Genomic DNA, 26,387 nt, shown 5'->3' with positions numbered 1-26,387 from the left:
AAATCATAATAGCCCTAACTCTGCCTCTCACTTTGAACAGCATCTTTCCGTCAATAGCTAATTTAACTTAACGATCTTAATTAAAAAAAATTAAAACAAGTTTGTTTAGCAACAAGCTGAGAATGTTAAAAAGAATCATCAATGAAACGTATAAATATTAATGAGAGACTTGCAGATTATTATTATGAGGATTGTGTTTTGATAATTTAATTTGGTCTTCCTAAACATTCTTGTCAAAAATATTTTTTTATTGGCTGTGGCTTATTGGCTTTTATCATTTAGTGTCCCTGTGACTATTTTTGCCTTTCTTTAAATTTATAAAGAAACTTTATGTGCATAAAAATTTTATTTAACTTAAAAATTTTATTCTATGCTTACATTTCTGCTATTTTTAATATATTTTTAGAAACAAAGCTGAAAAATGTGATGAACGTAGATGTGAACAAGCTGCCTTTTTTCGCTGAAAAGTTCCTTTCTTATGTTACAGATGATGGTATGTATTAAAAATTAAAAAGAACAATGCAAAATTGAAATAAAGTTCATTTTTATCTTATTAATCCTTAATGAAATAGTTACATGAATTACATTTGGTATTGGTGGCATATTTCCTATCCATCAAAGACACATTTTATTTTTAATTCCTAAAATTGTTTATTTAAATTAGATCAAGTCCATGAGCCCAAAAACATCTTAAGCAGAGATTCTTAAAATCTTTGACTAAGTTAAAATTTAAATATTTTCAAATGTGTGCTGATAATGTATGAGTATATTGGTGCAGGTGGGGCCGGAATAGCTTAGCTGTTAGGGAGCTGGACTCACATTTGTGAAAACGGGAGTTCAAATCCAGCGGCTTGAAGACTCCCCATGTTGTAAATGGTGACTAGTGCACATTAAATCTGTATTGTCACAAAGTCCTTCATGTTCCCATGACAATTTATACTTCTGGGGGCACTGAGTTGGATATTGATTCATCTGTGGATGCGTGCATGTGGTAGGAGTTGAATTCTTGACCATAGATAGTGCCACTAGAAAATAAGAACAATCGTACCACAGTGCTTTGATGGCATGCGACAACAACTACATTGACGCAGGTCCTAAATGCCTTTGTTCATTGAAGAGACTTTTCAAGTTTTCACTGGCAAGATGTTATAGTATGCAATTAAAAGTAAAGTTGAACACCAAATACAGTAGAGGTACTCAGACTGCTCTGGCCGGGTTTGTAAGCAGTCTTTGTTAGTGCCTCTTTCAAGGGCTCTAAACAGATATTACCAAAGGCAATACCTAATTTTGCTTCACCTGAGCCTATACTGGACTAACTAGAAGTGATTTAACAGTTGATTCCCTGTCCGTTCTGGATTTTCTATTTGTCAATGATCTAATGGAGTATATCGGACTACATCAAATTTCGAGGATTAGCCATATACATGTTAGCTATCAAGTGTTTAACAGGACAACAGCCATAATATAATTATGATTCATAATTTTCTTTTATAGCATTTTTACTATCATTATATTCATGTTAAATATTTTGAAGAATGATTAATAGAATTTTCTCTGACTTTTCAGTTCTTTTATCTGTGATGTATGTTATTGAAAAATTAGTTATGGAGCATGGACATGGATTTAAAGAAGAATCTAAGTAAGACTTTTAACAAATAAAATTAATTATCTGTCATAAATGTTTTTCATATTTTTTATATTACATGCATCTCAGTTACTCTTTTAATGTAAGACAATTTTTAATTTTAAACGGTTTGAAAACCTCTCCTAAATATGAAGGGAAAAAAAGTCACTCATAGAACCCTTTAACTTAAATTTAAAATCAGTGATTAACAAATATGCATTATTTTTTCCAGCCTTCTTATGAGAGCAATTCTTTTCATACTCACAAGACCAACGTTTAAGATTCGAATGCAAGCATCTGGACACCTAAAAAAGATGCTCTCTGCCTTGGGTGGAACTCGATTGGCTTGCGCCTTACTCAAAGAATTTCCGTCATTCCTGGAGACTGTTAAAATTAAAGTAAAAATATTATTCTGCTTCAATTCTTTCATTACCCATCTTGTGCTATCTTAATTTATTTTCATTTTGTAAAAAAAAAAAAACAATAGCTATTAATATCATTTTATCAATGTAGAGCTTATTGGAAGAAGCAGGTTATTGACATTTTAGTGATTTTGAGTAAATGAACTTTAAAGTTTAAATGTTACTTGTTTTTGTTATTTTCTCAATCATTATGTTTTTAATGTATTTGTGAAGGAATAACTTATAGAATTTTTGTAGGTATATTTTTTTGACCCTAACTCTTTTATAAAGGAGGATTTTTTATAATTTTAGTGTATGTATAGCATCTGCTTATTTTGTTCAATGAATATTACTTTGTTGAAAAAGCTAAAATACACATCTAATTAGGCTTATTATTTTCAAAATAAAATTTTAGCAATCTCAATTCGGAACAAACTGGCATCAAGTTTCCTCTAGCTTAGTTAGTATACTGTCGATTGTGAGGCAAACTGAGTTATATTTTGCCGGTATTTATGCTTTTAATTGTAATTCAGTATTTGTTGATTGAAAAAGGAATTTTTTTAAATAACGCTGATTGTGATCAAAATATGCCATTTTGTTACTTGCATTACATGTTTGTGACTAAATAAAAGTATTTTTATTAGTTTCAATACAAAAAATTTCTATTGGAGTGGAAACAAATAAATTCTTTTCAATTAGTTCATCTCATCAGAGTAAATTTATGAAAAATATACTTATTTCTTTTTTATCCCGATTTTACATTATCCTGCTTCGTGCTACTCCGGCAGAAAACGTAAAATCAGAGTTCCACTGTCTGTCTATGTGTATATACAGTTTCTGGCCAAATTATTAGACGCACTATAAGATTCTATTTAAAATCTTAATTATCAGGTGATATTATACAGCTTTATTCTCTTTACGTGACTGAAACTGATTTGCACTTGTTTACATTCGTTGAATGCATGTTTAAATATAAAAGTATCACATGTAAATTCGAGCAAAACATGTAATATTAAACTACAGTGCGTATAATAATTTGGTCTAATTATTATAATATGGCCGGTAAATGTATATCCGTGTGTGAGGATAGGTTTTTTTGTCTTGCTCAGACTAAGACATTTTGCGTTGTTGTTGTGCTTCAGTCTAATTGTTATAAATTGTAAATTAATGCAAAATATAAAATGTTGAAAAAAAATAGTACAAGAAAAGGAGTATTTTAGATGTACTTGAACTGATGGTGGAGCACTTTATTCCACTTGTAAAACACTAAATAATTCTTTGTATAAGGAATAAAAATTGAAAGCACATAAAATCTTGAGTAATTTTGCTGTAAATCTTCTAAATTTTAGAGAAATGAGGAATGATAGGTTTGCTTTTGATATCTATATTCACTATATGTGTATTGCAATTGAAATAATGGTGGACTGTTTCACATTAATGAGTGCTTTTCACACTGTTCTATTTATACTTCAGAAACCATCTAAGAATGATGACCAAGAGGCAGAGTCTGACAATGGGGATGTTAATGTTCAAGTTCTTCAGAGTTGTTTATTTGCTTTGTGCAGTGGATCCAATTTAGATGAACAAGAAGTCCATCAAATTTGTATGGATTGTCTGATTCCCTCACATTTAGATGTTATCTGTAAGTCATATTTTAATTTTTATTGAATTAATATTTTTATCTTCATAAATTATTAAAAAATGATCAAGTCCACCTCAGTATTTCATTAATTATTTATTTTCAAATTATATTTTTTTCTGTCGTCAGTTTTTTTTTTTAATGCTTCACAACTTTGGTTGTTTGTGACAGGCGAAAGATGTCGTTTTATAATTTTTTTATTCCCTTTGAATTGTTCTTGAGATGTAATTTTTTTAAGAGATATTAATAGGTTAAAAATATTACAGGTTTTATTTATTGCCTTGCTGTTTTTGTTTAAATTTCTATATAAGATGCAGGGCCCGTGTTAAGCAATCGACACCTTGCCAAATGCGATAAAATCGTAAATTTGGCAAATAAAATTGTGTTTTTGCAAAAGTATCGGTGAATAATTTTTTCCACTGGTAGGAAATTAAAATTACATCAAAATGAATTTTTCTAAACAAATCAGAATTTTATTATTCGATTACAGTAATTTTTGGTAGATGTGCAGTATAGAATTGAGTCCAAATAATATAAGCCTGAAACAAATTACGATAAAATAGTTTTCTATGGGAAAAAATTAATTATAAAAAATTGTGGCATTTGACGAAGAGTTTCGAAACTACGCAAATACTTTTGATATTTGGCTTATTTACTGGTTAATAATTTTAAATCCTTAGCTCTGACCCTGAGGTATAAAGTAATTACTTACAAACATCGAATGTTTTTTTTTTTATCATTTAAATTTATTATTAGAACAAACAGAATGCTAACAAAACGAAAACAACTTTCAAAATGTACAGCAGGAATTTGATTTTAGTTTGTTGTACCCACTGATGATATATATTTAAATAATTTTGTGGTTTAAAAATGTATTATAAAATTGCATTTTACCATAAAGTTTTATTTTTCCATAATGATCCAATTTTGTTGTTTCCCTATTATATTGCAAAAACAATTTTTAAAATTTTTTTATCTTAATTTTTCTAGAAATTTGCACATAACTATTTTTTCAGGGGAAATATATAATTTTATAGTGTGGTTTAAATTTGAGGTCCATATTTTTTTTAAACTATTGTAAATTCTAATAATTTTTTTTAAATTTCAAGTTAAATTTTTTAAATTTTTAAGTTCTTTTCTTTTGTTTTTTTAGATCAGTCGAATTCTTCTCTGTGGCAAAAGATAGCTACAAAATTACATCAAAAACCTGCAGAATATTTAAAATTGAAAAAAGATGAGGTAGTTGATTTAGTCATAGATGATAACAATTCAGAAAATATTGCACAGGTAAGGCAATGATTTTTTTTGTTGCTTTTTATTTTTAATATTAATTACAAATTGATATATGTTGTATTTGTGTTTAATTTACATGTTATTTGTCAAATGCATTGGATAATTAGTGCATTTTTATTTTAAAATAATCTCAATTGTTACAAGTCTACGAAATCTCTGGTATCCAAAAAGCAAAGGGCTGAAGTATTTTCATTTGGGCAGAGTTCAATGTTTTATTTTGTTTACTTTTTTTTCCACATACATTCACTGAAATTTTTAGACATTTTTTTAAAAATTTCTAATTGGTGATTTTGCCATCAGAGTAATTTTTGTGCACTAATGTTGTAATCTCTACAAATTAGAAATGCACTTTGGTAAATAGTTTCTTTTTTTGTTTACATTTAATATCTTTTTTTTTCATGTTCTATTATACCAATTAAAATTTCTCTCCCTAAATATGCAAAATAAATTATAGTATTTAAATTCATTCAAAGAAATGGTTTTGATGCTTCATGTAAAAAGGGAACTTTAAACTTTAGGATCTTATATTATTGTTACTTCATATGATTAAAATATTTTTTTACACTCCTTTCTGAATGTAAATTGTTAATTTTTTAGTTTTATTTCAAAGTGATTGTCTATTTCTTACAGTTTTGATTTATTTCAGGCCAAATTGAATGTATTAAAAACGTTAGTGCAGTTACAACCCAAAGAAATTGTTCCTGCTATTGTTTCCTTCACAATTAATTTACTAAAAGACAATGCATTTGGGCTTGTCACTAAAGAAGAGTACCATATATTCCTTACTCCTGATGGAGAACTATATGATGCATCTGTCATTGAAAAGTAAGCAATTTTTTTTTGGAACCAGTTCTAGTTTTAGTTTTCAATTCATTTCATAAATTCATGTTTTTACAATATATTAGCCAGAATTGTCAACTCTCAGGCTTTGGTGGACCTCAGGCCACCAAAGTATTTTCTCATTTTTTTCTTCATAATAAATATATGAGTTGGCAGATCTGTATGGAGTGTATTTGGTTTATCCTAAATTCCTTTTTGAAATGTCTGATGAACCAAAAAAGAATAATTATCTTCATTCATCCTGTAAAAGTCAAATTAGCTAATTAATTTAATTAATAATTAATTTAGGGTAATGTTTCATTTGTTTCTCTCTAAGGCACTAGACTCTTGTTGATAGTTTTTCTATATTAGAAAAGAAAAACATGACAAAGCTCATTTCTTGATATTTTAGACTCAGTTCTGTGCTTTATAGTGCAGAGATATTTCAAAAATTGTTTTTTTCTCCTTTTTCTTTTGATCGTATCAATACAAATTTTATTTATATTGATCCTGTAAAACCAGTAGCAAGAAAAGTAATGCCTGCAGACTATTGACAAAGTTAAAACTGGTGGCATTAACCTTTCTCCTTAGTGATGTGATGTGCGAGAGAATATTTAGAACAGCAAAACTCCTGACTTCTGATCTTTCTCTGAACAAACTTAATTGACTGGCAGAAACAGTTTCAGAAAAGCTTTTATGTAACATTTAAAAAAAAATAATCAATTTTTTTATTTTCTTTAATCCTTTTTTCCTTATGCTATGCTGTGGTTTGATAAGTTTCAGAGCCTTTTAATTTCCAAGGTTTACCAGATTTGTATTATCATTCATTTGATAATAGTTTAAAGATTTTGTCAATCAAATTAATTTACTCTAGTAGCTGAATTTTTTTTTGCGCTAATCGCCTTTAATCAGAAATCTTCATATACCCTCTCCACTTTAATGAACCTTGATGATCTTTCTGCCATTTCATTTTGAGTCAGTTTTAGTTTAGGCATCATTTAATCAACTTAACGACAGTTCTCAATTCCATTTACATTCGTTACAGTACTAAGAGTTTGATTCTTTGTATTGCTAAAATTTATATTCGACTTACTTGAAATAATTATAAAAAAGTATTGAAATTTTAATTGAATGGTTGTCACTTTGTTCTTTTTTATCAGTGCTTCATATCTTTGTCAATATTTCAAACAGCATATAATTGACCTACCTGAACTTAAAATAGTTAAATACAAATCATTTTTTGATAATGAGGTGAAAAGTAATGGTCACCTATCTGAAGGATTTGGTAGGGAGCTGGTATAACAAAGGCATACAAAAACTGTCAAGAGTACTTCGAAATGTATTGACCACTTATGTGTAAAAATAGACATTTAACCTTTTAAAATAATGTAAATATTATTTTAATTTTTTGTATTTCTACAAAAAAGAACCTTATTTTTGAAATTTCCTTTGTAACTTAATGTTAATAAATTTTTCTATTTAATTGATTTTTCTTCCAAGTTAATTTGACAGCAAACAATTTACTTCATTAGTTAAAGTAAAAATACATAGCAACATATTCATTGAAGCTTAAATAGTTTTTTTATTTGTTTTTTTACAGTTTAAAAGAGCACACAAATATCAATAAGAATATCAAGAGGGAAAGTAAGCTTTACTCCTACAAAGAACAGATGGAGGAAATTGAACTAAAAAAGGTGAGTTAAAAGGTTTTTTCTAACGATCTAATTACTTTAATTTTGGTGATTTTTTTTTAAGCAAAAATATTATCATTAAATTATTAACTTCCTTATTTATATTTAACTATTTTATGCTTCAAAAATGAACAAAATTCTAAGAATGTTTTTCTTGATTATTTTTATTGTAACATGACAGAAACTGCGTTGTTTTGTTGAGGAACATGCTAGTCAAAAAATTTATTGCATTTTGAACATTTAGTCTTTTAATTTTTAGTTTTATTTAAATTTTAGTAGTTGTGATGCATGCATATATTTTTGCTATGTTGTAATATACCTAACAGATGCCCGAACTTGACTTGATCGAACATCCTGTGCAATTTCTAACAAATTTGCAGAAGCGATCAATACTAAATAAGCACCCATTTCACATCACGTTATTGTTAGCAGATTATGTCAAGCTGAAATTGAAGCATTGCCTCACAGGTTAATAAAGATGAAATGAAAAATGATTGACGAGGGACGAAAGAGTGTAGGGAAATTGAATAATACAAAGTAAAGAAAGAGTTTTACTTTCTTAGAATTATTTAAGGGAATGATGAAAAAACTGCTTTAGTGCAAAGGGGCCTTTTTCTCTCAATTCCAGAGAAGCGAAAATTACCTATTTCCTTCCTGCTTAATGATGTAAGTGAGAGAGGGAGGAAGAGAATAGATGTGTGCAATAACTAGGGAAAGGAAAGAGAAAAGCTTTGCTTTTTAAGACATTGTTGCCACTCCACAGGGAGAATAGAGAAAACCTGGAAAGTGCAGGGAATTTAAAAATCACCTAAAATAGCAGGGAAAGGACAGGGAATTTTAATTCTTTCTTTGCAAGCTGGGAAAATACTGGGAATTTTGTTTCTTATTTTCGTCTTTTAAAAAATGGTGACCACTGAAAGCTTAATATATGGGATGTTTATGCTTGATATTTCAGCTACACTAAACTATTTAATTTGTTATAGCATTATTTAAATATGTTCAGCTGTTCTTTTTTTTTCCTCTAAGTTTTTCAAGCAATTAAAACTAATAAATATAGTTACCCCAATATAGCTCACACAAGATCTTAATAATTGACGTGTTTCCTCTTAATATGTTACGTATAATATGTACAGGGAAAAGACAGGGAATTTTTTTTCCAGATTTGAGTGGCAACCCTGTAAGAGTGATGGGGAAAAACTGGTTTAAAAGGAGTGTGTATAGTTTGCTCTCATTTTCAGAGAAGCGAATCTTTTCATATTATCTTTCTTTCCAGTCATTAGGATTATTTATGTTTTTGAAGTAAATCATATCAAACATGTAGTTTGACCTATTTCAATTAGTGTTTTTTTAACTGCTACCTCATGAAAATGCATGTTTTTTGACAAAATTTGTGTGGGGGCTTTATCAGTATTTTATGGTACTTAATATTTTAATAGTAAAAGTGCTAATTAGAAATTTTTTTCAATGTGAAAGGATTTATTTAAGGTGTTTGTTTTGAGGTTAATATGATATGCACAATAATTAGAACAAATAAAAATTCTAGCTTGTTCAGCAAATAAGAATCCTCAATGAAACATTAATGAAAACTTTAATATTGATCACAATGTTGACATTTTTTCAGGGTTTTGTTTTCATTAAAATATAAAATTTAAATGTTTATGTTTATTTCAGTTAGTCTAATGTTAAAAAAATCTGAAACATTTTTCTACCTAGTCTGATTTCATTAGAGCTTAACAGAGTAAGTCAATTTAATGTAAAGAAAAAGAAAAGATAAAGGATAAAGGGGTATGAATAGTGTTTACTTCAATCATTGCAACCTAAATATAACTTAATTTATTTCATTATTCAAAGCAGATAATTTTTCCTGATCATATTAACCTCATTCTCAGTCAGTCAGTTATTATATTTCAATGATAGAAACTTTCTTTAGTCTTGATGGTGGTAATGTTCTTTTTTATTTAGTATTAGTCTACTCAATAATGCTGTATTTGTAATACTCTTACTTAATTGTACATATTTGATAAGTGCAGCTCAAAATAGTTAAAAAATTTTTATGTTATAAATATTTGTTCCTATTCCATTTAAGAAACTAAAACGATAAGTGGTAGCAGGTAAAAGTTGTTATTCAATATAGTCTTGTTGTAATTTACAAGAAGCAAAACACAATGGTGGGCGAGCAGTTGAAAATGATATAAAAATTATGGGGCATATTTTTGTTCTTATTTTATTTAAGAAACTGGAATGTAATAACAGCTATATTCTCTCGTGATAAATATTTTTTCAAATTTCAATTAACAGGAAACAGAACAATGGTGGGGGGAAAGGCGAAAAATTATATGAATTTTGTTACGTCATAAATATTTCATCTTGTTTCACTTATTGAAAAGTAGAAAAATACTGCTGTGCAGCTAAATATGTATATGCACAATAATTATTTGTTCTATTTTACATTTAACAGGAAATTGAAGCTAAGAAGAGAGCCAAAGGTATGACAAAAGAGCCAGAACTGACTAAGAAACAACTGGAAGCTAAGAAGGCTCAACTTGAGAAAGAAGCTGTAATTAGAGCCAATATAAAAGAAGTAAAAAATAATTCCCTCTTTTTTTTTAAATAGAATTTTTTTACTGTGATTAATACAAGAAAAAAATTGATTAGTAACAATATTGATATATATTTTCATCATATTATGATGAAAATCTTCTAAGTCAAGTTGTAAGATTCCCCTTAAATATTTCATGAATTACAACAGCAGAATGTTTGTATTCTTTGAAAAATATTCTAATCTCCAAATACAGACAAATGATCTTTATATTCCATTTAAAATCAAATAAAAATTACGTTTATAAGAATATTGGAAATGTTTACAATTGATTATGAATTTATTTTGCAGATAGATAGTCGTTTCCAGCGTGCCTTAGATAAACTTCAGACTTTAATTGATGCAAATGCAACAGCATTAGGTTTCTACATTAAAGACTTGACCTCTACCTTAATTAATCTGTTTTCATCTCCCTTATGTGCCTACAGAGCAACACACATGTATGTGAACCTGTCACATGTGGTTTCAGCTGGTGTTCTTCTTACATGGGGTATGTTGTTATTTACTGTTTGTTTTTCAATATGACTTACAGATAATATTTTTCTCACAGATATAAATTCATCTGAAGTTTAGTATATTTATTCTAAAAATGCTGAAATATTTTCTTATTCTGATAATTTCAATGAGGTTTATTACTTTCAGGCTTGTAGTTAGCCTTCTTCTATTTCTTATAAACTACATGTTTACACCTTAAATTAATTTCTTATTTAGCTCTCTATTATAATCAACTGATCATGCATTTCAACGCTTTTTATTTCTTGGAATTGTGAGGCAAACCTTATGAATAGAACTTTTACATGTAAAGGTGAAAAACTTTATCATATTCAATATTAGTGGTTATTAAAAAGATTCAATTACTGATCCAAAGATGTAGCTAAAAAATATTTCTAATAGGTAAAACACTCCACTGATCTGTTATATTTTTATAAAAAAAAGTTAATGTAGTGAATTAAAAAAAGAAAGAGTATGTAGAATAGGAATTGTGATGCAATATGCTATTTTATAACAAAATTCAATATTCTGAAAATCAAGATATCAAAACAGCATAGCATCCCTTTATAGGGATTGCCAGATCAAAGAACCACTGATAATTTGTTTCATCGTACTCCAAGTCAAATTTAGTGGTCTCAAGTATACACTATTAAAAATTTCAAGCCCTGTTCCTTTATATAAAGGTATATTTCTGCAATTTTCTGTTTTATAGCAAAGAGTGTTATAACCAAAGATGTTAGCCTTTTTTTAAAATTAAGATTATGTAGATAAAATTGCTATTATTTTTAAATACTAACTGTTTCTAGCAATTTTGATATTATTAATTCAATTAAATTTTATTCACTTTCATTAAATTTTTGACACACCGATTAACTTAAACATTGTTCACATATTACAAATTTTTTTTCAAGCGTATGATAGAATTCCACATTGATTGCTGTATTCAAGTTCCCTCAAAATTCTAGTTTATTTTGTTTAGAATTATGCTATTTTGATTCATTTGTTGAACCAAGAACATTGCAATCCCAATTAAAAAATATTGTTCTCAAAATACATTTAATATGTATGGTTACCTTTTTGGCAGCATTTACCTGTGTAATATTTGGAAAATATCATTCTCAAATTGCATTCAAAATATATGTTTTTTGGGGACATTTACTTGTGTAATATTTAGAAAATATTGTTCTCAAAATGCATTTAATAGGTATGGTTTTTTTTTTTTAGTGGGATTTGTTTGTATAATTGTGCTTATTTATTTATATACTGATTTTTTTTTAAATAGGAAAACCGATTGCATATGCAACCTTAAGACTGATAACTGCTGCTTGCGATCTTGAACCATCCTGGACTGAAATTGATCTTGATGAGATTGTGTCTAAAATAATCAAATTTCTGTACCTAAGTACGTGTGCTGCAGCAGCTTCTGGATATGATGAGCAACTTCTATCCCAAACAGCTCAAAACCATTTGAGTGCTCCTAGTTTTTCATATTGTTTCCCGTTGTTCCAGCGCCTGCTCTTGACTCGAACATCAAATATGGAATTGCTCGAACAGATCTTGTCTATCATAGGAGAGCATTCAGAAATCCGAGCCATCGACACATCTATTGATAAAGTAGGCCGTTTCTTTTATTCTCAGTTTTTAGGGTTGGGGGGAACAAAGTTGGTAAAAATCACTATTTTTTTTTAAAAAAAATTAAAAGATATCAGAAAATTTTTTTTATTGAAATTTTCTTTTCTTATTTGCTAAACTACACATGGTGGCCATTTTCTTTGCAAACAGAGAAACCCTGGAATTTTCAGAAAAATTCAGTTCACTCTGAAAATTCTGGAATATTAGCGATTACTAATTACAAACCATTCAACACCAAATGTGTTTCAATGTATTATTTATTAGGCATTTAATTTATTAAAGCAGTATTTTTTAAAAATCAGGTAATACATACATAGAACTTTTAATTAAATTAAGAAAGGAATTTCTTAAGGTTAATGAGGAAAGGGCATTTCTTCTGATAAATAAGGAAATTAATGGTTTCCTTATTTATTGTTATATTTTTACAAAAACTTTCTTAATATGTAAAGTAAATATTTTAAACTCGAAAAATAGAAGTTTTAACTTTCAGATGTAAAAATATTTTATATATTGTGTCAATATTTTATTTATTTTAATTTTATTGTTGAAAATTTGATATTCCCCTTTGGATGAAATCTATATTTTTAAAGTCCTTTTTTTTCCGTAAGAGCTGAAACCTGATTCAAGTAAAAGCCAAGGGCGCAGAATGTGTACAAATGTGCTTGAACAAGGTTTGGGTGAAATTTTTGGTCTCATTAAAAACAAAAAAAAAAAAACCTACAAATTTTTTTTAATTTCTTAAAAAATTTGTGTTCTTTAAATTCAATTTCTTATTAAAAAAAATTGCTGCAAATTTTTTAACTGTAAAAAATATGTTTCCCTTAAATGTTGTTTCGTATTAAAAAATCTAATTCCTCATTCCACATCAACTTACGGTGTAAAAAGAAAAATACAACAATACATATTCTAGTTTATTTAAGAACTCTAGTCCTATTTAAGAACTTTTTTTCTTCATAAAAAAATATTAGGAAAATTCTTATATAATACAAACTTACTAGAAATATTTTGAAAATGGTATAACTAAAAAAAGTGCTATAATTTTGGAGAAAATTTCAAATAAAAGCTATGATCTGGGAAAAAATTTGACACTGAGAATTTTCTGTAACTCTAATGAAAACTTTATCTAAGAGTCCTTTGAAATTTTAATTTGTGAAATCCTTTTCATCGCCTTTGTACCAATTTCAGATTTATCAAGAGTGTGTTCCAACCTTAGCAATGTTTGATGTCCTTATCAAAGTGATTTGCCAAACTACTGGCCAAATTCAGGTATTTTTTGTCTTAACTTTTTCATTTATCTAATTCTTTACCTTATTCTTATTACAGAAGCATGAATTTAAAAATATTTGGAATTGGGATTTATTTATTGTGCTTAATCTTCCCTTGTGCTTAAATTTTTATTTCTACTAAAAGTAATTTTTTTTGTAAATTTTAATGTGTATATCTTGCAACAAGTTAAAAAGGGTTCTTTTGGCTATTTTCCAAAATATATAGGTGATCATTGTACAGTGCGCAAAAAAATAAACTGACCACCCTAAATAACTTTTGATCTAATGACCAAATCTTCGTGTTATAGGATTCAATCTTAAAGGTTCAAAGGGGTGACCTCAAATATGATAAGGAATTAGTTCCGTCGATATTTTAGGTTACGAAATCAGACAGAAAAATGTACTTTCTCTGTATATACATACCCTTTTTTTTTTTGACGAATTGAGATTTCTGCCCCCAAAATATAGGTGGTTGCCGTAATCTGGTAAATATGGTTCCAATAGTTTGGTCAGAAGAGCATTTTAAAGTTATGACCCCTTAATGTTATTTTTACTTCTTGCATATTTCGCCATATCTCTAGAAAAGTTTTGCACACAATTTCAAAATTCATTTAGCCAAAGATAATTCCATGGAAAAAATAATTTTTAGTAAATATTTAAAATTTTTTATTAGTTTGTTTTACAGTAGTCGAAAAATTTATGAATTTCCTGCGTTCTTTAAAACTATGTGGAAAGTTTTATACCTTATAATTCAAAATTTTTTATAGGATGTGATTAAATAAAATAATGAAAAATAATAAATATATACTAAAAGTTATATTTTGCATGGAATTAGCTATGGGTGAAAGAATTTTATTATTGTGTGTAAAAATTTTTGATTCGCTTAAGAATTTCTTGAGATATGGCGAAATAGGCAAAATGTAAAATTGGCATTAAGGGATCCTAACTTCGGAAAGCTCTTCTGACCAAACTATTGGGACCATATTTTCCAGATTGCAGCTACCCCATATATATTAGGGGTTAGAAATCCCAATCCGTAGTAAAAAGGGTATCTTCATTCAGAGAAAGTACGTTTTTATGTCTGATTTTATTATGTAAAATATCATCTGCGCTAATTAATTAGCATATTTGAAGTCGCCTCTTTGAACCATTAAGAATGAGTCCTAGAACGGAAAGATCCGATCATTAGATCAAAAGTTATTCATGGTGGTCTGTAACATGATTAATCACTATAGTAATATTACATAAATTAATCACTCTACAAAAATTTTTTCTTGCACTTAAAATGTATATAAACTATTAAACTAAGACTATAAATCTATCAATTAATAAATACTGAGGGTAGGTGCCAGCAATTTTGATTTTTTTTTTCAAAGTGACTTACGAGTTTATTGTTGCCAATTTATCATATGAGACATTTTTGTTAAGTTTGCTGATATTAAGAAACTATAAATTCTTTTTGTTAGTTAAAAGTATTTAGTTAAAGGCACAATTAATAAGAAAGTGTTTATAATTGGCAAATTTTTTTTAATTTTTTATCCTGCTCTTTTCAAAGCATATAAAAACTACTGAAATAAAACTTAAAATATTTAGTATCAATAATTTAATTATTATCTTAATGTAAATTTTAAAAGTACATTATATAATTTTAAATGTTTTGCAAAGATTGATGTCATGTGAGAGCAATTTAGATTTTTCAGTGCTACTCACAATATGGTCACAATATGTTCAAAAATTTTTGCTAAATTGAGTTGTCCAATTCTTTCATATTTAAAGTATTATTTTTATATTTTAATTTTGTTAGCATGCCATTAAATACATTTAAAAACCTTGCTATTTTTAACATTGTGTAATGTGAAGTTCAGTTAACCTATTTATGAAAACTTTAAAAGTAACTGCCAAAACAGTTTTTGAGAACCTACATGTGCTTTAAAAAAATCATGGTCAAGAACTCACATGTGTGATTCATCTTTCCTGTTTTAAAACTAATCATTAAACTTTATTTCTTTCAATGAATGCAATTTATTGAACAATGTTGAATTATTTTTTATTACTGTCAACTATTACTCTATCTTATGTGATATTTTTAGACCTTAGCTATGAAAACTTTACTGAAAACTGCTGAAGCTGTATCAGGAGATGATAATTGTTCTGTTGCTGAAATGCCTGAAATCGACATATTATTATCAGCTCTTTTTCTAAATGATGAGCAAGCCAGGCTGTCTGCTTTGCAAGTGAGTTGTTACAATTAAGTTATTTATTGTTTCAGTAAATTAGTTTTTTTCAATGTTTTATACATAATTACTAATGAATACATGATTTATTCTTTTTTCATTATTAAATATCAATAATCATAATTATCAAAAATTAATGTATTAATTTCCACTGCCATTCTCTCTCTTACCATTCATTTTACGAATCTCGTAACTGTAAAATCCTTATTAATGACAAAAATGTACAAATTTAGTTATTTCTGTTTTTATAAAATTGCTTAAATTTGAAATATTGTAGAATTTTTGCTTTTTAAATATATTTTATTCAATTACTCACTTTTGTATCTAGGATTTTTGAGTTATTCACATTAAAAAATCAATATGTGCAAGTGAACTGAAATTAATTGGTGCAAAAATAAGTACATAATTGCTGGGTGAGAGCAAAATTTTCATGCTCTATCTGAATTTTTTTTCCCATTAAATGTTAGACTGGTAAAATTGCAGTGAAATATGAGGAGAAAATACTTGTTTGATAAGTGAAAATACTTAATGGTAAGTGTGAGAAATTCACTTGAATTTATGTTTACATACGCATTTTGTCCATCAAAAACGCATTTAAAAAAAAAAAAAAATCTAACCGTTGATAGAGAAACCTTACCACACTCACTGTACTCACCTGACATCTAGTTATTTCTGATTTTCATATATCTGTTCTTGAGCCATGGTGGCTCGGGATTAAGTGCTTGCCTTCCAATGAGGTAAACCAAGTTCGAATCTTAGCTATGGCTGGTCGATTCAAATTCTGCACTCGCCTTGCACCTACCACAGTGCTGATGTAAAATATCCTGATTGGTAGACAGACCCTGGGTTAGAGACCCTTTGCCGTCAGGCTAACCGTGGGAGGTTTCATGATTTCCCTCTGTATAACGCGAATGCGAGTTAGTTTCATCTAAAAGTCCTCCACAAAGGCAAATTTCTCCCATTACTTGATCCTGGAGTTCCCTTGTCTTCTGGATTGGGTTCAAAGTTACAAGGCTACGAAACTGAACATTAGTAGTCGTAAACCCTAAATTGGGTCAGCTGTTCATCTGTGAAATTAATCAATATAGAGCTGATAATCGGCGAATCAGTGAGGAAGATTTGGAAATTTTGAGGCAGTGCAAGGGAACACGACGAATATGGAGCCGCAATGTTTAGAAATCTTTATATAGGGTTCTGATGGCCTGGAAAAAATAAATGAGTGGTAGCTAAGATTATTCAAGACTATTGAAAAATGTTTTCATTTAGCTTTCATTTGAGAATTAAGAAGTTATTTCTTGTCAAGATGATTTTAATGGAAAGGAAGAAAAATAAATTGCCTTTAAATATCTACATTATTATTTGTTTATTGAATTTTGTTTTTGTTTCTACATTTCATTCTAGAGTTTAAGTGCAATTGAGATGGTGTTGCCGACCCCCGATGCAGATTATGAAGATGGTATGCATGTTATGCAAAGAATTTTTGTTGCTTGTTATGATGAAGCAGAGCAAAATAAGAAAATAGCAAAAGAGTATGAGTTTCTCTTTAATCTTCTTTTAGTATTGCTGTTTTTATTATCATTATTTTGTATGTTTATCTTTCACATATTTAACTTTTTCTTGATTTCCTGTATTTACTTTTCATGTATTATTTCATGTATTTGCCTTTTTGATGATTTTTGACAGAGATCTACAACTTCTTGTTGCAATCTGAATCCACTAAGGACGATGCTATCAATGACTTATTTTTAAAGTTCAAAGTTAAATTAGAAAAAAAAGAAGTTACTTTCGAAGAAACTAAGCACTTCAAACAAACAAGCATTAAAATTAATTAATTTTTATGATATTAAATTAAAGCCAAAAGCATAATTGTTTATCTAATTAAAATAGTTCTTTTTTACATAATTGGTAAATATGTTTTTACACATAATTATATCAGTAGGGATCATTTTTATTGATGCTAAGTTTTATTCATCTATCCAGTTTTCATGACGCCAACACAGGTGACATTTCCGCACCAAGAAAGTGACACTGACTAAAATGTAAACAGTTTGCAAAAATAACATTTTGAAGTCAATTGAGGTAGCCCCTAAGAACAACTGACCTCCATTAAGGACTATTTTTCTATGAAACAGAGAGTGGTCGGCCCCTTTTAAAATAACATGTTGTTATTATGAATATTATATGTTAAAATAACATATTGTTATTATTAAAATAACATTATGTTTATTTTAAAAGAGGATTTTTTTAATCTCTTTTGTTTCTAATTTAGAAGATCTTTATTTCTTTTTTCTTTATTAGATTATGGAATAACTTAGGTTTTGCTGAGCATCCAGAGTTATGCCGTCGATTACTTAAAGACATAGTACATAAGGAAGTTCTAGTGAGACAAAGTGCAGCGAATGCACTTGCTGCTTTATTTAAAGTATTTCCTGAAAACTTACAAGACACAATTGATGATCTTTTAAAAATTTATGAAGAAAAGCTATATGTAAGTAGTTATGAAATTTTGAAAATAATTTTGTGTAATTATCAAAATGACATAAACTTTACGTAAAAAAATTTACTCTTCAAGTATATGAATAACAGTTTAGAAGTCTAGATAGGTAAAACAAAATGTATTATTCTCAAAAATGCTTCATTTTACATGATGAGGCTTTGGAAAACAATCTTCATATATACTTTATGTTGTTTATATGCTTAAAAATATATTTTTTGTATAAACAGCTTTAATAACAGCAAATTATTGGTTAAAATGGATCTTTTGAAAAACAGTCTTAATTTCTATTGAATGGTATTTTTAAACTATATTTAAAAATATCTTATTCTTTAAAAGGCTTTATTTTATTCTGCAAAAGATCTTTTGGAATACAGATTTGATATCTTATTTACTTAATGCTCTTTATATATTAATCTCAGAATAAGTATATTGGGTTGATAATTACAAGACACAATTGATGATCTTTTAAAAATTTATGAAGAAAAGCTATATGTAAGTAGTTATGAAATTTTGAAAATAATTTTGTGTAATTATCAAAATGACATAAACTTTACGTAAAAAAATTTACTCTTCAAGTTTATGAATAACAGTTTAGAAGTCTAGATAGGTAAAACAAAATGTATTATTCTCAAAAATGCTTCATTTTACATGATGAGGCTTTGGAAAACAATCTTCATATATACTTTATGTTGTTTATATGCTTAAAAATATATTTTTTGTATAAACAGCTTTAATAACAGCAAATTATTGGTTAAAATGGATCTTTTGAAAAACAGTCTTAATTTCTATTGAATGGTATTTTTAAACTATATTTAAAAATATCTTATTCTTTAAAAGGCTTTATTTTATTCTGCAAAAGATCTTTTGGAATACAGATTTGATATCTTATTTACTTAATGCTCTTTATATATTAATCTCAGAATAAGTATATTGGGTTGATAATTAAGTTACTGTCATTTTTTTTAATATTCAAACATTTAATAATATTCTGCATATCATTAAATGTCTTTGGCATAATGTTCCAGATCATTCGAAAGAGGATGTTTTGATCGACTGATATCGATGCTATATTCTTTTGTTCTAGTTAATTTATGTTAATTTTCAGATCCTTAAAATGGAATGTCAATTAGAGAAAAATTAGCATTTGCCTTTTAAAGAACCCTTTGAGATTTGTAAACCAAGTTTAAAAGTGGAAATTTTAACCTCAAAGATGCTCTTTATTCTGGCCATATAGATGAGCTTAATGAAGAACAATTAAACCAACTTTAGCGTAAAAATTCATATTATGCAACAAAGGAAATGGCAGGGAAAATGGACTTCTACCACACTTTAAACTTTCAAATAATTAAGAAAGAAAAAAATCTTAGTTGCTAACTCAATATTTTTATTTTAAAAATTCATAATGTTTATCAAATATTTTTTTTAGAATTATTATTACAAACTAAACTTTCAATGGATGTGTTTCAGATGCCTCCTCCAGTATTGGATAGTTTGCATAGAGTTGTGTCTACCTCTCCTCCTGACCAATGGGAAGCCAGAAGTGGGATTGCGTTATGTCTTGGGAAGCTAGCAGAACATTTGAGCCATAATCAAGTGGTGGCATTAATGTCCTTTTTTGTTCCTGACGGCTTAGGTGATAGGCATCCCACAGTTAGAAAACATATGCTCGATGCAGCAGTTGCGATAATCGATGTTCATGGCAAGGTATGGTATAAAATTTCTTGTGTATTGTTGTAAATTTTATGATATATTTTTTTTGAAGTTTCTGTAAAAGTATCATTTTGGGGATTTTAATTTGTTTTCAAAGAACCACTAAATATTATTAGTGTTCCAAACTGAGTCAGGAAATTAGATTTTGTCAAATAAAGTCGGTGAGTATTGCAATCGCTTAGCCAAAGTACAAAAAAAACCTGCAACTACACCTGGAAAATAATAAATTTTTAAATTCTTGGTAACAGTAAGGCATCAATGTTCATTGTAAATAAATATAAAAATAATTGCAATTATTTCTTGTATGATTTTCGCTTCCACATTTTACATTTCTTAGATTTATTCAAATCAAAATATTAATCACTACAAAATACTTATAACAAATTCTTCTTTTCAAAATTTTTTTTTAAAAATAAAATAAACCAAACTTTTTTTTTGATACTTTTAAAATATGATCAAAAGTAGTGTTGTGTATCTAGTGATAGCTGATAATAAAAAAGCATCTAGTGACCTATTGACTGAACATTTTCTTAGCTAAAAAGCTTTGCTTCTTAACAGTAGCTATCTAATCTAAACTAATTTGGACATCCCCTCTTTTTGGCTGGAGAACTGAATGTTTTTTTAAATAAATTTTTTTTTTCAAATAATTTTCTCTATCATTAGTAAAATGTATTAAGGATGAATTGAACTATATTACGTTTCAAGTTTTTTATTGCAAAATATTGGTTCCATTTTTATTTTACTTTTGCATATTTAAATGTTAAATCTTCTCCTAGGGAAAAATCTGTTTCTTACAAAATGCAATTTTTGATATTTTCTATAAAAAAGTTTCTAAAACTTTCTTAAGATGGGGAAACTTTCTTAAGATTATGGAACCAAAAAAAACAAAAAAACAACAACAAACAAACGACTGCTGTTTGTCTGCTTAGAATGTTGCATAGAGTTTTGTTAAAAAATTTTCTAGGAAAAATAAAAGTTAAGTAATCTTATTTCTGAATTTGTTTGGGAACTTTGTGTGTTATGCAATTTTTTTCATGATTTATAAAAAAGCTGTTGTTTTAAAAAATGGCTATTTTTTGTTCTTTATTACTTATCATTGCTTTATATTTACCTTAATGTATGGGTGCACAACCTGCGGCCCGCGGGCCAAATGCGGCCCTTCGACTACTGAAGTGCGGCCCGCGAGAGTTTCTAAACACAATAAAAAGAAATTTAAAAAATGGCAATTTTTAATCGCATTTTAAAGTCATCACGTTTTGACACAATCAATTTTAACAGATTCTTTAGTAAATGTACGTTTAACGCGCTTTCTTGAAGCCGAATTTATCGTAAATATAAATGATTTTTTTTAAACAGTTATTTCCGCTTTTCTACATGATTTTGAAAATTCCGAATTTTTATAACGACGCGAGTTTCAGATCGCAAATTTAAATAATCACTTTTTGGGCACTTTATTTGTGACGATTTCATCTTAAATCTAAGTGATTTTCTATCTTTTTTTTGAAATTCTTTCTTTTTCTTCAAAAATTTTTCTCGGCAGTTATTGCTATGCGTTCCTACGTATTATAAAAAATTCCAATTATTCTGTTACGACATGCAAATTTTAAATCATGCATTTGACGCGCTTTATTTGTGCTGAGTTCAGCATAAATATATTTTTTCCTAATTATTTCTATACTTTTCCTCGTGATTTTGACGATCCCGTTATTTAACTATGATGTTATTACGACACGTGATTGTTAATCACGCAATTAAATAATCACTTTTTGATACGGTATTACCGTACAGTTTTATCGTAAATCCTAGTTATTTTTCCTTCTTTTTTATTTCCGCAACGAATATGATTTGGTCGAATGTGGTAATGAATTGTGATTTGATCAAAAACCAAATATTCGGCAAAAAGAAGAAAAAATCTATTGAACGCCGTTCACTTGGGGCCAAATAGCAAAATCTTTTAGCAGTATAGCAACACTGAAACTAAAATTTCAATGCTCAGAATAATATTTCCTGGAAAAACGCTAATTAACTCTAAAAAATAAGGCCAATCAAGAACGTTTTTGAAAATGTCGAAAAGCAAAACAGAGAACATAAAAATCAATCTTAGTTTTTGAAAATTTTTTTTAAAGCTGAACATCTCAATTTTTCAATTACCAGAAAAAGTAAAGAAAAAAGAATTAAGTCAACAGAAATGCTATTAAAAATTACTGCGTTATAATGAAAACGTCTAAAAAAAGTTTTTTTTTATTTAAAGAAAATAAAAAGATAGAAAAAATGTTCTTAATTTTTTAAGTGAAAATCTTATGCCGAAAATCTCAATTTAAATTTTTCTCATTGCCATAATTTTAGAAGAAAAAAAATTGCTATAAAATTTTTTTTTATTTGTAACTTTATTTTTAAAAAAATGCTGAGTCATAATAAAAATGCCTAAAAAAAGAAAAACAGAAAAAAACAAATTTTTTTTAGTTCCTGAAACAAAACTTTAATGCTGAAAATCACACTTTTCTATGTTACTGGTTATTCAGGGAAAGAGTGATAATAAATTAATAGTATGAGACGTTCTGTTAAAAGGCTGGGTTATAATAAAAACTGCAAAAAATGGATCCTTCTCAATTCTCAAAGTATCGAAAAAATGACAAAATTGACTTGTCTGATTATAATTTAAAAAAAAAAAAAGTAATATCTATAAAAATTCAAAAATAAAAAAAACTTAGAAAAATGCATTTCTAAAAAATATTTTGCCAAATATTTGACTGATCATTCAACCAACTGAATTTTTCACAGAAGGGCCAAATACTCGTTACATCCCTCCCTAATTTAAATGCAATGTTATTGCAACTTGAGAAATTCATAAAATGGCGGAAAACGTGAATTTTTAAACTGCTCACTGTTAGTAGTTTAGATTTCAATTTTTTGTTGCTTAAGTGATCTTTTTCGATAAAAAAAGGAAAATGTTTACGATATAAAAATCTAATAATTAATAAAATAAAATAATTAAGTACATTACAAAATAAGCATTGAATTTTATTTTGAACTATCACAGTTTTGTTTTTATTTTAGGCTTTTGTTTAAAACCTATAAATTTTCTTCAATTAAAATATTTAATTTGAATTTATATTACTTAATTACGACTAAACTTTTTCCTACTTTCATTCTGTGGGCATTGCAGTTTTTTTTTTAATTTATTAGAATTTAATTCTAAAATGAGTTTTCATATTGCATGATATGATAAAAAAAAATATTTCTTTTCTTCAATGTTTATTTATTTTGATAAATCTATTGTTCATATGATAAAAATAGCAATTTTTTTTTGTAAAAAAAAAAAAAAAAAAAAAAAGTATAAGTTTCTTTATTTTTGAATGAATTCTAATAATGGAACACTACTAAGTTATTGATATTACTAAGTTTATTAATAAAAAAAATGGAACGATAATGTTTAAATAAACATTATTACATTTGTCATTAACATGTCTAAATACATGTGCGGCCCTTCGTCAGCCAACCTGCTGTGCAAGTGGCCCTTCACTCAAAAAGGTTGTGCACCCCTACCTTAATGTATTATTATTATTACTCTGTTAATTGTTTTTCTACTGCTTTCAGGAATGTCTATCAGAATTGCTACCTGTTTTTGACAACTTCATGGACAAAGCACCTGATAACTCAAGCTACGATGCAGTTAGACAAAGTGTTGTCATTCTAATGGGTTCTCTTGCTAGACATTTAGACAAGGACGATCCTCGTGTCAAGCCCATCATTATAAAACTAATTGAGGCTCTGTCGACGCCTTCTCAGCAAGTGAGTTATAAAATGTCTTCCTTTCTTGTGTGTGGGACTTGAAGAAAGAATTACTCTGAAGGGAATTTTAAATTTCTTATTAAAGTACAGACGTGCCAACTCTCCCGCATTTTGCGGGAGTCTCCCGAATTTTGAGTTATTCTCCCGCCCTCCGGAATTGATTTGAAAAACTCCCGAATTTTACTGTGATCGACGGCCAAACTCAAAATTACCTAATTTTTCCGCGAGTGCGAAGGTAAGTTTTTCTTTCAGCTTGAATTCCATCCCCTCTTATCAAACTACCATCTGCCTGAAGCGTAGCTGAACATGCTTTATTTTCCCCCCTCTTCAACGTTACCTCTAAAAACACTCCTATTTCACCCGCCCCCTTACACTGGGGGCGGGTGAAATCTTCCTCTTCTTTCGTGTGGAGTTGAATGCAATGACGTCACATGTCGTTATCGAGTGACGTCCGTTCAGGAGTCGGGAAACTCGTACTCTCGATAGTTGGAATTGATATTGTATCTTGCTGTTTTTATAGTTTTTAATGCGTATTTTTCCACGGTTGGCAACAAGCTCGTAAACTAGCAACGTGATATCAATTATTCGTTTAGTCTTCGTATATTTAAAAATAAAATAAAATTCAAGGATGTCTTAAGTCGAAACGGAAGTATGGATCAATTTCAACAAATCATGTACCAATGACTTTAGCAAGACTTAATTGCGGAGAGCTAAGTCTGCAACTCTTTTTTTCATGCATACAGTAGAGAACCATTTATCTGGTATCCAGATAATCCGGAAAAAAAATTTGCTCGGTTCTCCCGCCATTTTGAACTAAAACGATATGAAAAAAAAAAGCGGAAACTGGACTAATCCTTGAAGTTGAGTAGAGAAAAATGTGAGGAAGGGAAGAATTTTTTCCCCCGTTTACCCAGAGAAACATCATTTCTTCCGCGACCTTGAAGATTTTAGATCTTTATTCTCTTTTAGGTCGTTAAACTCAAAGGAGTGGCATGATGATTTCGTTTGCTAGTTTGATTTACGAGGGGGTGGGGAAAATGCATTGCACATGCATATCAGTGAACAGAAGATGAAAGAGAAAAATATATTTATCTATTTGACATCGATTAATAAAAATAAAATGTTTTTCTTTTGAATAAATTCTGATTCTTTGGAAGTGCGGTATCATTCGCAAGTTTTTCTTGATGTGGAATCACACCTGCTTTAATTAAAAATCGCGTTTTTATAAAAAAAAAAAAAAGGAGAATTGTTTATTAATTTAAGCATACAATTATTTTATGAAGCAGATTGCAGTTTCGTTTTTCTGATTCCACTACGTTTTTTTTTCTTTTTCATGATAAATTTTGCACTCAATAAAATTATTTGTACAGTAGGGAACCGATTATCCGGAACGATCGGGACCATCGCTATTCCGGATAACTGATTTTTCCGGTTTTCTGAATCGCTACAAAAAGCCGTTTTTTTATTGTTAAACCCAACTAAAAAAAAAAAAAAATTGGAAATGATCTTAAAAAGAAGAAAAAACGATAAAGTAATACAGTAATGATTATTTCTAAAATGATGGTATGGTAAACATCTTTCAAAAAAGAAAGAAAAATCCTAAATTCTTATGAGGAAAAAATTTTTTTTTTCTAAAAATGGCTGAAAATTTATCGAATTTTGTTCCGGTTTTTTGGTTTTCCGGTTTTCTGATTTCCGGATAACTGGTTCTGCACTGTATTACCAAATTTTTTCATTAGTTTTTTTTTTTTTTAAAGTCCGTTGATCTTGCCTTGTTCTAGGTTTTAATATTTATGCTAGTGCCGTTTTTTAACTATCGTTTCGGTTCGATAATTTTCAAGTGTTGTTTTTATTTAGATTAATAGGTTTTCCTTTTATTTTCGCCCCCCCATGAAATATATTGCATTATTTAATCATTGGTTTTGTTTATTAGTTGATTTAGGAATCGTAATTATTTTTTAAACTTGTTTTTCTTGTCTAAACTTGCAAATTTTTTTATTCTTTTAAATTTTATTTTTCTACAATTTTTTTCCTTTTTAGATTTAGGAGTGCTTTTTTCTTTTTTCTCTTACTTTAAAATGTGTTTACATTTTTTCCTTGTAATTTGGGTTTGATAAAACATCGATTAACGACACTTTTTTGTCGATCCAGGAAACCGGGAAATTAAGACATCCGGGATAGCGATGGTCCCGAGCATCCCGGATAATTGGTTCTTTATTGTACAGACATTAGTATTGAATTGGTTTTTTAAAATAAAATACTTATTCAATTTGTTTATTTTTTAAAAGTTTTTGTGTATTTTTATTACAGTGTCGGGTTTTTGAATAATGTTTTATTAAGGAAATGGTATTTATTTAAAGAGTATCTACCTAATATAGTTTTGTGTTGCTAAATCTGTGTTTAATTATTTTATTTCCATTTAATATTTTTAAACAATTATTGCTCTATTAGTGTGTAAAATTTCTTGCATTCTTATATTTAATAAATTTTTTACTTAAAATTCCTTAGAAGTGCCAAATGTTGCATACCATGCACCTTTTTTTTACCCCTCCTGAAATCTCCTGAATTCTTGTTAGGGAAACTCCTGAATGTTAATTTTGCTAGGTTGGCACGTCTGAAAGTATTTTAGGGATTTAATAACTATTTATTAATAAAGGAATAAATTAACAATGATAATAATTATATGCAAGGACTTTGCT

The 26,387-nt window shown here is 28.2% G+C and overlaps 1 protein-coding gene across 1 annotated transcript in view; it reads left to right on the top strand.

Annotated features, from left to right (window-relative positions):
* The window catches only part of l(3)80Fj (lethal (3) 80Fj), an 84,274-nt gene that overhangs the window by 17,107 nt on the left and 40,780 nt on the right, over positions 1–26,387 (top strand). The window contains exons 15-30 of the mRNA XM_087149853.1: positions 407–493; positions 1,567–1,639; positions 1,857–2,022; positions 3,499–3,667; positions 4,818–4,951; positions 5,604–5,782; positions 7,377–7,470; positions 9,926–10,048; positions 10,358–10,556; positions 11,841–12,172; positions 13,376–13,456; positions 15,546–15,689; positions 17,091–17,218; positions 17,988–18,177; positions 19,654–19,890; positions 23,494–23,688. Of these exons, the coding sequence (XP_087005979.1) occupies positions 407–493; positions 1,567–1,639; positions 1,857–2,022; positions 3,499–3,667; positions 4,818–4,951; positions 5,604–5,782; positions 7,377–7,470; positions 9,926–10,048; positions 10,358–10,556; positions 11,841–12,172; positions 13,376–13,456; positions 15,546–15,689; positions 17,091–17,218; positions 17,988–18,177; positions 19,654–19,890; positions 23,494–23,688 (2,531 nt within the window). The remainder of the gene's footprint in view (positions 1–406; positions 494–1,566; positions 1,640–1,856; positions 2,023–3,498; positions 3,668–4,817; positions 4,952–5,603; positions 5,783–7,376; positions 7,471–9,925; positions 10,049–10,357; positions 10,557–11,840; positions 12,173–13,375; positions 13,457–15,545; positions 15,690–17,090; positions 17,219–17,987; positions 18,178–19,653; positions 19,891–23,493; positions 23,689–26,387) is intronic.

The sequence above is a fragment of the Parasteatoda tepidariorum genome, chromosome 8 (genome assembly GCF_982258835.1).
Source record: "Parasteatoda tepidariorum strain Cologne lab strain chromosome 8, Ptep-v5.0, whole genome shotgun sequence".
In the NCBI taxonomy this organism is placed as follows: domain Eukaryota; kingdom Metazoa; phylum Arthropoda; class Arachnida; order Araneae; family Theridiidae; genus Parasteatoda; species Parasteatoda tepidariorum.
Note: the sequence above shows the minus strand (reverse complement) of the source record. Positions and strands in the feature narration are given on the sequence as shown.